Below are 12,481 nucleotides of genomic sequence, written 5' to 3'. Positions count from 1 at the left end.
GGGGCAGGGGTGGAGGCGCGGGCGAGCCTGCGCAGCCCGGGGAGGAACCTTGGCGTCCTGCTCTGTCCTGTCTTGCACAGGCTAGCGCAGACTAAGAGCTGTTTGTGAATGAATGAAAAGTAGGTGTTGAGGAATATGGGGATGGGATGGACGAATTTACAGAGGGGCTCAGAATGCCCTCTTGAGTGAAACCAGAGCATGGCCTGATGGGGAGTTTGAGAGATCCAGGTAAGGAGTCTGGGAAGGATACGGGCATAGGGCTATACATAGGCGTTAGGCACCGGAGAGAATGTGATCTCTGAGAGCCTGTGCAGAAACTCTAGAATTTCTTGAGTCTGTGACATTAGATTGGGGGGCATATGGGGTCTGTGTTTGGAGAGGAGAGATGAAGGATTTGTTGATGAAATGAATGAATGAATGTTTATGGAGCATGGAAGTATTTCTGGCATGAGGATTGCGGATATTTGAGTTTGAAATATGAATAGGAGTTATTTGAAGTGAGAAGGGTCCCCAGACCAAGTTCATAATTCTTGCAACCCTCCAGGCTCAAAGTAACGTATCTACTTTTTTGCTTAGCGAAGTGCATTGTTGTGGGTTTTTTTTTTCTTTTCTCCAACTCCAATTCATATAGTTTAAAGTGTAGTCAAGGGAGCACCAGGTGTACATCTAAAGTGAGGGCTCTGTCGGGATGGGTATCCAGAAGGTTCTAGTCAGGAAGACTCTGGAAGTATCGAGTCCTGTATACTAACTCTTGTTCCTCTACCTTTGCTAATGTTTTCATTTTCCCCTCATTTTTCCTGTCCATATCCCATTTGCCTTTCAAGGCACAGTTCTGTGTGAACCCTCGCATGACTCCTTCCATGAAGTTGTTCATTCTTTCAATAAATATTTATCAATCCCCTATCATGTTCCAGCTAGTCTGCTAAGTGTTGGGGATATAATGATGAAAAGATCGTCTCTGCCCCCCAACCCCCAGTTTACCTCGGTGCTTAATGCATATTTAATAAATAATTGGATGGGTAGAAGCAATAGTTTAGTAAGGTATGCCCTGCGGTTTCTTCCCATCGCAAACTCAGTGAGTGTATGGGGAAGTGATGTATGGAGATGGTTGCTTCTCTGGGCTTCATGTTTTACCTTCTTGTAAGTCGGTTGCTACTTTCTTCTATCTTACCATTAGATAACAGGACTCTATAGGATTTACTTCCAAATCTGTCCTTGAAGGTTGCTGTTGGTCCTGAAGGTAGTATGGATGTGACAGGGTAATTCGTCTTCTGCCTAGCGTGTTTATCTCCTTGCTTAGAGAGTTGTGGAAAATAACTACACCTGACAAATTTCTTGGCATAACAATGGGTAGAATCCCTACCTAGGCCCAGGGTGTTTCTTTTATGTATAAATGTGCCAGGTTGTCTTTAATTTCTTTAAACAATGTTTCATAGTTTTTATTGTTTAAATCCTGCACCTCCTAGGTTATATTTATTCCTAAGTATTCTATTCTTTTGGATACTATTGCAAGTGGAGTTGTGTTCTTAATTTCATTTTTGGATTATTCATTGCTAGTGTATAGACATACAACTGATTTCTGTATGTTAATCTTATATCTTGTAACCTTGCTGCTTGTGTTAGCTCTAATAGTTTTTTTTTGAGGCTTCTTCAGGATTTTCTATATATAAGAGCATGTCATCTGCAAATATGGTTTTTTACCTATTCCTTTTCAATTTGGATGCCTTTTATTTTGTTTTCTTGCTTAATTGCCTTGGCTAGAACTTTCTGTTCATTGTTGAATAGAAACAGTGAGAGTGGCCATCCTTGCTTTGTTTCTGATCTTAGGAAGAAAGCATCCATACCTTCACCATTACATGTGATGTTAGCTGTGGGGTTTTCACAGATGCCTTTTAGGCTGAGGAAAGTCCCTTCTATTCCTAATTTGTTGAGTGGTTTTATCATGAAAGGGTGTTGGATTTTGTCAAATACCTTTTCTTCATCAGTTAAGGTGATCACTTTTTTTTTCTTTATTCTGTTAATATGGTGTTTCACTTTGATTTTTAGATGTTGAACCACCATTGTATTCCTAGGATAACTCCTATTTGTCCTTTTAATATGCTGCTGAATTTGGTTTGCTAGTATTTTGTTTAGTATTTTTGCATTTGTATTCATAAGGAATATTGGTCTGTAGTTTTCTTTTTTTGTGATGTCTTCGTCTGGCTTTGGTATCAGGGTAATGCTGGCCTCATAGAATGAGTTAGGAAGTGTTCCCTCTATTTCAAGTTTTTGGAAGAGTTTGAGAAGTATAGGCATTCATTCTTTTTTGGGGGCGGGGGGGAGGAAGATTAGCCCTGAGCTAACATCTGTGCCCATCCTCCTGCACTTTATATGGGATGCCACCACAGCATGACTTGACAAGTGGTGTGTCAGTCCATGCCTAGGATCCGAACCTGGGAACCCTGGGCCGAACCTCTACGCCACTGGGCTGACCCATAGGCATTAATTCTTTACAAGTTTGATAGGATTTACCAGTGAAACCATCTGGTCCTGGGCTTTTCTTTGTTGGAAATTTTTCGATTACTGATTCAGACTCTTATTATAGGTCTATTCAGATTTTCTATTTTGTCTTGAGTCAGTTTTGGTAGTTTGTGTGTTTCTAGGAATTAATCCATTTCATCTAAATTATCTAATTTGTTGGCATACTATCATTCATAATATTCTCTTTTAATCATTATTATTTCTGTAAGGTTGATAGTATGTCTCCACTTTCATTCCTGATTTCAGTAATTTGAGTCTTCTCTCTTTTTCTTGGTCAGTCTACAGAAGGTTTGTCCTTTTTGCAAATGTTTTCAAAGACTGAACTTTTGGTTTTATTGATTCTGTATTTTTATGCTCTCTATTTCATTTATCTCCTTGCTAATCTTTATTATTTCTTTCCTTCTGCTTGCTTTGGATTTAGTTGTCTTTTTCTAGGTCCTTAAAAGTGAAAGACTATCTTATCAATTTGGGATTTTTCTTCTTTCAGTGTAGGTGTTTACAGGTACAAATTTCCCTTTGAACACTGCTTTCTCTGCTTCCCTTAAGTATTGGTATGCTGTGTTTTTGTTTTCATTCATTTCAAAATATTTTATAATTTTCCTTGTGATTACTTCTTTGAGCCCTTGATTGTTTGAGTGCATTGTTTAATTTCCACGTATTTGTGAATTTTCCACATTTCCTGTTGTTATTCAGTTCATTTCATTGTGGTCAGAAAAGATGGTTGGTGTGTTTTTAATTTTCTTAAATTTGTTGAGACTTGTTTTGTGTCCTAACATATGGTCTATCCTGGAGAATATTCTCTGTGCACGTGGGAAGAATGTAAATTCTGCTGTTGTTGGGTGTTCTGTTGATGTCTATTATGTCTGGTTAGTTTATAGTGTTGTTCAAGTCCTCTGTTTCCTTATTGATCTTCTGTCTAGTTGTTCTAGCCATTATTGAAAGTGGGGTATTGAAGTTTCCAACTATTGTTGTTGAACTGTCTATTTCTCCCTTCAGTTCTGTCAGTTTTTGATTTCAGGTGCATATATGTTTATAATGGATTGACTGTTATCTTTTTATAATGTCCTTTTTTGTCTCTTGTAAAAATTTTGTCCTAAGATTTATTTTGTCTAATACTAGTATAACCACCATAGCTCTTTTTTGGTTACTGTTTACATGGAATATCTTTTTCCATCCTTTTACTTTCAACCTATTTGTGTATTTGGTTCTCAAGTGAGTCTCTTGTAGATAGCTTATAGATGGATTAATTTTAAAATCCATTTTGCCAATTTCTGCCTTTTTGTTGGAGGGTTAATCCATTTCCATTTAAAGTAATTACTAATAAGAAAGCACTTCTGCCATTTTGCTGTTGATTTTCTATATATCATATTGTTTTTGTTCCTCAATTCTTCTATTACTGTCTTCTTTTATGACTGATTTTCTTCTTGTGTACTGTTTTGATTCCCTTCTTGTTTCTTTTAAGATTTTTTTCTTAGTGGTTACTCTGGTGATTACAATTAACATCTTAATTTATCACAGTCTAGTTTGGATTAATGCCAACTTAATTTCAGTAGTTTGCAAAAACTTTTTTTCAATATAAGCTCCATCCTCTCTTGCCTTTATGATGATGTTGTCACAAATTACATCTTTATACATTGTCTGCCCAGTGACATGGATTTATAATTATTGTTTTATGTAACTCTTTTAAATGTAATTGAAAAAGAGGAGTTACTAACCAGAAATACATTAATACTGACTTTTATGCTTTCCCATTTAGTTACCTGTACTGGTGTTCTTTATTTCTTCATATGAATTCAAGTTACTGTCTGTTGTGCTTTTATTTCAACCCGAAGAACTCCCTTTAGCGTTTCTTGTAGGGCAGGTCTGCTAGCAACAAACTCTGTTTTTGTTTATGTGAGAATGTCTTAATTCTGCCAATTTGTTTTTGTTGAGGTAAAATTCACATAAAAAATTAATCATTTTAAAGTGAGCAATCCAGTGGTATTTAGTACATTTACAATGTTGTGCAACCACCACCTCTGTCTAGTTCCAAAACATTTTTATCACCCCAAAATAAAATCCCATGCTCATTAAGCAGTTATTTATTTCCAATTTCTTCTTTCTGCCAGCCCCCAATCTGCTTTCTGTGTCTATGGATTTACCTATTCTGGATATTTCATATAAGTGGAATCATACAATATGTGGCCTTTTGTGTCTGGTTTCTTTCACTTTCCATGATGTTTTCATGGTTCATCTACATTGTAGCGTGTATCAGTACTTCATTCCTTTTTAATGACTAAATAATATTCCACTGTGTGTGGAGATATATATATATATATATATATATATATATATATATATATCCCAATTTGTTTATCCATTCAACTGTTGATGGACATTGAGTTGTTTCCTTCTTTTGGCTATTTGAATAGGGCTCTTATAAACATTTGTGTGCAAGTATTTGTTTGAGTGCCTGTTTTCAATTTGTGTGGCTATATACATACGTGTAGAATTGCTGAGTGGTGGTATTTCTTTGTTTAACTTTTTGAGGAGCAACTAAACCATTTTCTACAGTGCACTGTTTTACATTACCACCAGCAATGTTCGAGGGTTCAGTTTCTTCACATCCTTGCTAACACTTATTTTTACATTTTTTCATTTTTTAATGTAGCCATCTCTGTTGGTGTCAAGTGGTATCTCATTGTGGTTTTGATTTGCATTTCCTAATCGCTAATGATGTTGAGCATCTTTTCATGTGCTTGTTGGCTATTCGTGTAACTTTGGAGAAATGTCTGTTGAGATCCTTTGTTCATTTTTTAATTGGATTGTATTTTTGTTTTTGAGTTGTAAACATTCTTTGTATATTCTAGGTACTAGATACTTATCAGATATGTGGTTTGCAAATATTTTCTCCCATTCTATAGGTTGTTTTTTCACTTTCTGATAATGTCCTTTGTTGGACAAAAGTGTTTCATTTTGAGGAAGTCCAGTTTATCTATTTTTTTCTTTTCTTGCTCATATCACCTTCAGTTTGAAGCATAGTTTTGCTGGGTATAGAATTCTTGGTTGACAGTCTTTTTCTGTCAACCCTTTGAATATGTCATCCAGTTGCCTTTTGGTTTCCATGGTTTCTGATGAGAGATAGCTGTTATCCTTATTGAGGATCCCTTGTTTTGTTTTGTTTTTTGGTGAGGAAGATCTGCCCTGAGCTAACATCTCTTTCTCTTTTTGCTGAGGAAGATTAGCCCTGAGCTAACATCTGTGCCCATCTTCCTCCATTTTGCATGTGGGATGCTGCCACAGTATGGCTTGATGAGCGGTGCGTAGGTTGGTGCCCAGGATTTGAAGTGCAGCCCGTGAACCCAACCACTATGCCACCGGGCTGGCCCTTGAAGATCCGTTGTAGGAGACAAGTTTCTTCTCTTTTGCTTTCTTCGGGATTCTTTCTTTGTCTTCAACAATTTGATGATGATGTGTGTGGGTGTGGATCTCTTTACGTTTATCCTGTTTGGAATTCATTGAGCTTCTTGGATGTGTAGGTTGATGTCTTTCATCAAATTTGGGCGTTTCAGCCATTATTTCTTCAAATATTCTTTCTGCCCTTTCTTTTCTCTTATTTTGGGACTCCCAATATGTATATGTTGGTACACTGGATGGTATCCCACAAATCTTTTAGATTTTCTTCATTTTTTTCTCTTTTTGTTCCTCACACTGGATAATCTCAACTGACCTATTTTATAGTTTGCTGATTCTTTCTTCTTCTTGCTCACATCTGCTGTTTAGCTCCTTCAGTGAATTTTTCATTTCCGTTATTATACTTTTCGACTCCAGAATTTCTATTTGGTTCTTTTTTATAATATCTGTCTTTTCATTGATATTCCCTATTTTCATTTTCGTTGTCTGGGCTTCTTCAAGGACAGTTTCTAGCATTTTTTCATAGGTATGGGCTGTACTTCCTTGTTTCTTTGCATGCCTAATAATTTTTTGTTAATACTTGGGCATTTTGAATATTATCATGTGACAACTCAGGAAATCATGTTCTTCCCTCTCCCCAGGATTTGTTGTTACTATTTATTATAATAGTTATTGTTTAGTGACTCTTTTGAAGTAATTTTGTGAAGTTTGCAGTCTTTGTTGTGTGTGGCCACTGAAGTCCCTGTTACATTAGTTTAGTGGTCAGCTAGTGATTAGACAGAGATTTCCTTAAATGCCTAGAACCAAAAAAAGAAACCTCCCAGTGTTTGCAGATTGGCTCTGTGTGTGTGTTGGGGCATGGGGCATGCTTTCAACACTCAACTAGGCAGTTTACAACCTGTCTTGGCCTTCCTTTCCTGCTTGCGCAGAGCCTGAAGGTCAGCCAGAAGTGAGAGCTTTGGGCCTTCTCAGTGCTTTCCTGAGCATATGCACAGCCTTTGGCAAGTGTGTGGCCTTCCAGATCTCTAGGAATATGTGGGAGCTTTGAAAAGCCCTTACTCCCCATATTATGTCATTTCCCAGCCTTTCCTCACAAGCTTTTGGTTAGTTTATTGTTTGCCCCAACTGCTGTCCATTGTCCGAGGCAGAGGCAACTAATACATTTACCTGTAAATATTTTTGACAAACACCCCCAGGTAGCTGCATCAGCACTGAGAGAGTTCCAAGTCAGGTGAGCTAAAGCCAAGCCCTTTGAACTAGTCCTTCAGTGATCCACCAGACACATCAAAGCCAACAACCATTATTCTTTGCGAATGAGGTCCCTTCTGCTCCCTCCAGTAGTGATACATATACCAGAAATTCAGGCTGTTATCTTTAAGGCACCATTGAGCTGGGGGGTGGATTGTTGAGGGAGGGGGACCAGGGTAAGTTAAAACACCACAAAGTTCTATTTTCTTACTGAGATTCAGCTGGTTTTTCTTGTTCAGCATTCTCGTTGCTGAAACTTTTGGTTAGTCTCCAGAGTACCAAGAAAATTGATTCTGACAGTCTTTGACAGATTTTTCATTGTTTTTATGTTGGAATGGACTTTTGATGTTCCTTACACAGCCTTTTTTGTGACATCGCCTTGTGTTTATGTGATCCCATAGATTCCGATTCTGGATCAGACTCAGATTCTGACCAAGAGAATGTTGCTTCTGGCAGTAATGGCTCTGGAAGTGAAAGTGATCAAGATGAAAGAGGTGATTCAGGAAAACCAAGTAATAAGGAACTGTTTGGAGATGACAGTGAGGATGAGGGAGCTTCTCATCACAGTGGGAGTGATAATCACTCTGAAAGATCAGACAATAGATCAGAAGCTTCTGAGCGTTCTGACCATGAAGACAATGACCCCTCAGATGTAGATCAGCACAGTGGATCAGAAGCCCATAATGACGATGAAGATGAAGGTCATAGATCAGATGGAGGGAGCCATCACTCAGAAGCAGAAGGTTCTGAAAAAGCACATTCAGATGATGAAAAATGGGGCAGAGAAGATAAAAGTGACCAGTCAGATGATGAAAAGATACAAAATTCTGATGATGAGGAGAGGGCACAAGGATCTGATGAAGATAAGCTGCAGAATTCTGATGATGATGAGAAAATGCAGAACACAGATGATGAGGAGAGGCCTCAGCTTTCAGATGATGAGAGACAACAACTGTCTGAGGAGGAGAAGGCTAATTCTGATGATGAACAGCCAGTAGCTTCTGATAATGATGATGAGAAACAGAATTCTGATGATGAAGAACGGCCACAGATGTCTGATGAGGAGAAAATGCAAAATTCTGATGATGAAAGACCACAGGCCTCAGATGAAGAACGTAGGCATTCAGATGATGAAGAGGAACAGGACCATAAGTCAGGTAATCTAGTTATGAGAATCAAAATGGTGTAGTAGAAGCATCCAGATACAGCAGTGCCCATTCATTCTTTTTGCTTTCTCATCTTTAGTACCCTGTTCTTTCTCTTCTGTCTGTCCATTTCAACCTTGTCTAACTCTATACATTTTTCTTTTCAAAAATTTTCCTGGGCCGGCCCCGTGATTTAGCGGTTAAGTGCGTGCGCTCTGCTACTGGCAGCCCGGGTTCGGATCCCGGGCGCGCACCGAGGCACCGCTTCTCCAGCCATGCTGAGGCCGCGTCCCACGTACAGCAACCAGAAGGATGTGCAGCTATGACATACAACTATCTACTGGGGCTTTGGGGGGGGAAAAAAAAGGAGGAGGATTGGCAATAGATGTTAGCTCAGAGCCCGTCTTCCTCAGCAAAAAGAGGAGGATTAGCATGGATATTAGCTCAGGGCTGATCTTCCTCACAAAAAAATTGAAAAAATAAAAAATAAAATTTTCCTAATCCATATATTATTTCTATCTATTCCCCTTCCATTTGTTGATTGGTGATAGATCAAGAAGAAAAAAATTTGAAGAGGACGGTCTCAGAGAAAGATGTATGGTGTTAAAGTAGCTAGATAATGAATAGAGTTGGTTCCATTTCTAAAGGTAACTGAAGAGCATGTCTCACGTGAGAATAGATTTACCTGGAGAAGAAAAACAGTAACACTGAAACATCCCCATGATCAGTTATTTCTCTCTTACCAGTGTGTTCTTTCCCTTGGGGAAAATCTACCTTGGATGCCAAATTATAATAATCGGGAGGTTGCCTGGGAAGCATATCATCCAGGAAATGAAAACATGGCTGGATGATCTCAGTGAGCTGTGATAGCTTGACGCATGCATCCTCGCCCTAGGGAGATGTGCACGGGTCAGAATATTCATTCCCTAAACACTACAGGAAACTCACAGCTGAACTTTGGCTTCTGGATCCTTGTTTATAATAGCTGTTGACACTGTTCTGCTCAAGTTAACATGTTGTTCATATAGAATATTAAAAATTTTTAGAGATCTTGTTTCTTTGTATTTTGTGCAAGTCATCTTGATTAGGTTGGAAGTCTTCCTGAAGTAATATCTGGATTGCTTCATTTCTATAGGTGATTGATTATAATTACATATTGATCTTGTCTTCTTAGAGAGCTTTAATACGGGGGGAGGGAGTCTTTTCCCTTGTAATACGTACCTCACAGGATAGCATTCAAGACCACATTTTATTTATTTTTATTTTTCCCCCAAAGCCCCAGTAGATAGTTGCATGTCATAGCTGCACATCCTTCTAGTTGCTGTATGTGGGACGAGGCCTCAGCATGGCTGGAGAAGCGGTACGTCGGTGCGCCCCCGGGATCCGAACCCGGGCAGCCAGCAGCAGAGCGCGAGCACTTAACCGCTAAGCCACGGGGCCAGCCCCAAGACCACATTTTGGCATTATTTAGGAGAGGAGGTCAGAAAATTTTCAGAGATGGATATAGGTCTATATAGACTATAGGACTGCAGTGAGTATTCAGTAACTGGTTCTGGGTGGTTATTTGTACTGTTAACCAGAATCATTAAGGCTTATGCACTACTTCCTCAGTACTAGCAGACTAACATAAGACTAGGGTCATGGTAGGGAATCTTGTAGCTGGTCATCCTGCTTAACTCTTAATGAGTTCTACAGTGGTTCAGTTGATTATCTTGAAGTTTACAATTAGGTAAATAATTGTACCATCCAGAAATAATGACATATTTGTCTCTTCCACTGCAATATTTTTACCTTTTTTTCCTTCTGTAATGAGTCATATAGAAATTTAATTGTAAGTTTCAGTACTACTTTTCTCATTCTACCAAGCTTTTCTGCTTACAAAAACCGATGTTCCTTTTATTAATTTTGTTTTTGTTTTTATTTTTGTTTCTGTTTTTGTTTTTGTTTTTTTGTGAGGCAGATCAGCCCTGAGGTAACATCCATGCTAATCCTCCTCTTTTTGCTGAGGAAGACCGGCTCTGAGCTAACAGCTATTGCCAATCCTCCTCCCTTTTTTCACCCCAAAGCCCCAGTAGATAGTTGTATGTCATAGTTGCACATCCTTCTAGTTGCCGTATGTGGGACGCGGCCTCAGCATGGCCGGAGAAGTGGTGCGTCGGTGCGTGCCTGGGATCTGAACCTGGGCCGCCAGTAGCGGAGCGCGCGCACTTTAACTGCTAAGCCACAGGGCCGGCCCTAATTTTGTTTTTAAATTTACTACGTTAAGTTGAAAATCGTGTGTGTGTGTACAGTTCTATTAATATTAATGTGTGTATAGATTTGTGTAACCACCACCACAGTCAGGATACAGAACAGTTCTGTCACCCTAAAAAACTCCTTCATACTATCCCTTTTGTAGTCACATCCTGTCTCCACCCCTGACAACTACTCATCTGTTCTGTCACTAACTAAAGTTTTGTCTTTTCGAGAATGTCATCATATAAATGGAATCATACAGTATGTAGCCTTTCTTCTTTCACTTTAGTCTTTTTTCACTTAGCATAATGCATCTGAGATTCATCCAAATTGTTACATGTATCAGTAGTTCATTCTTATTTACTACTGAATTGTTTGCCATTGTAGGGGTGTACCACAGTTTGTTTATCCCTAACATTGCTTTAAAACACAAAATTCAGGGTTATGATATGACTGTGATTATGGAGAACCTTTAATTCTACTCTTACAGAATCTGCAAGAGGCAGTGATAGTGAAGATGAAGTTTTACGAATGAAACGCAAGAATGCAATTGCATCTGATTCAGAAGTGGATAGTGACACTGAGGTACCAAAAGGTACTCCAATTACTTCTTTTATATATTTGTATATTTCCAACCCTCTTTCTGCATTTAACTGTAGTGCAATCCCAACCCTGGGCGTTTACTCCAGACTGCAAGACCCACAGAAAGAGCAGGGATACAGTTAGTATACACAGGGAAGTTGTGCGGATATGAGAAAATCTCATGCTCAATCAGGTGAAGAAGAACTTGCTTCTTCATTTATAGTTACGGTGAGTCTGTTGTTAGGGGGCTGAGGCTCTGGTTGAAGTGGAGGTGGCAATCCATTCTTGAGTTTGAATAATGAGAGTTCCAGGGCAGCTTGTTCTTAAGTTCTTAACAGGTTAATATCAGATGAAGAACTTGGTTCTTTGAGCTGTGGATTAGACCAAGAGTTCATAAAAACAATGTTAGGTAAGGTAGGTTTGTTGTAAGGATAAAAGATCCACCTATTCGTTTCTATGTATGACTGTGTTTCAAATGGTAAATTACCATGCAATAAAGGTGTTAGTATAAAAGTTACAGCCGGGCCAACCCCAGTGGCCTAGTGGTTAAGTTCAGCACGCTCCACTTTGGCGGCCTGTGTTCGGTTCCTGGGCGTGGGCCTGCACCGCTCTGTTAGTGGCCATACTTTGCTGGTGGCCCACATATTAAAAAGTAGAGGAAGATTGGCATGGATGTTAGCTCAGGGAGAATCTTCCTCAGCAACAAAAAAAAGTTACAGCAAGCATAATTTTGATAGTTTGGTTATGCACAACCATTATTGTGCTGAATGGTAAATAGGCATTAATGTTAAATAGCTTATATAAAGGATTATAAGTATCATTATAACTAAAGCAAACATTTAGAGGGTCAGCTAGAGAGAAAAGGAGAGAGTTGGACAGAACAGCAAGTTCTGGGATTTACTTAAAGATCTTTGGATCTATAACTAATAGTTATGTGCACAGACTTCAGAATCAGATGATCCAAGTTAGAATCTTTGTGGTTCCAGTTTCCAACTATATGATTTTGGTCAAATTACTACACTTCAATTTTCTGGTCTGTAAAAGGGAGATATAATGCTAACCATCTTACAGAGTTGTTGTGAGAATTAGATATGTTTATCCTTTCGTTTTGTTCATAGTTCTTTGTTGAGAATGTGCTGTGTACTAGTACTGTTCTGGGCACTGGGAATGTAGCAGTGATCAAAACAGATAAAGATCCCTCTCCCTTGTAGAAGTCACATTCTGGTGGAGTCAGGGTAGGGTAGGGAGACTGACAATAACACAATAAGTAAATTAAATATATAGTATGTTGGATAGTGATAAGAACTAAGAAAATAAATCAAGAAGAGACATGAGAATATTGGTGGGTGGGGTTGTAG

General features: G+C 38.7%; 1 protein-coding gene across 1 annotated transcript in view; it reads left to right on the top strand.

Annotated features, from left to right (window-relative positions):
* LOC131406085 (RNA polymerase-associated protein LEO1) overlaps positions 1–12,481 on the top strand; it is a 32,830-nt gene that overhangs the window by 367 nt on the left and 19,982 nt on the right. The window contains exons 2-3 of the mRNA XM_058541586.1: positions 7,563–8,318; positions 11,032–11,136. Of these exons, the coding sequence (XP_058397569.1) occupies positions 7,563–8,318; positions 11,032–11,136 (861 nt within the window). The remainder of the gene's footprint in view (positions 1–7,562; positions 8,319–11,031; positions 11,137–12,481) is intronic.

This window comes from Diceros bicornis, chromosome 5 (assembly GCF_020826845.1).
Source record: "Diceros bicornis minor isolate mBicDic1 chromosome 5, mDicBic1.mat.cur, whole genome shotgun sequence".
Classification (NCBI taxonomy): Eukaryota; Metazoa; Chordata; class Mammalia; order Perissodactyla; family Rhinocerotidae; genus Diceros; species Diceros bicornis.
This window is presented reverse-complemented; position numbering and strand designations above follow the sequence as displayed.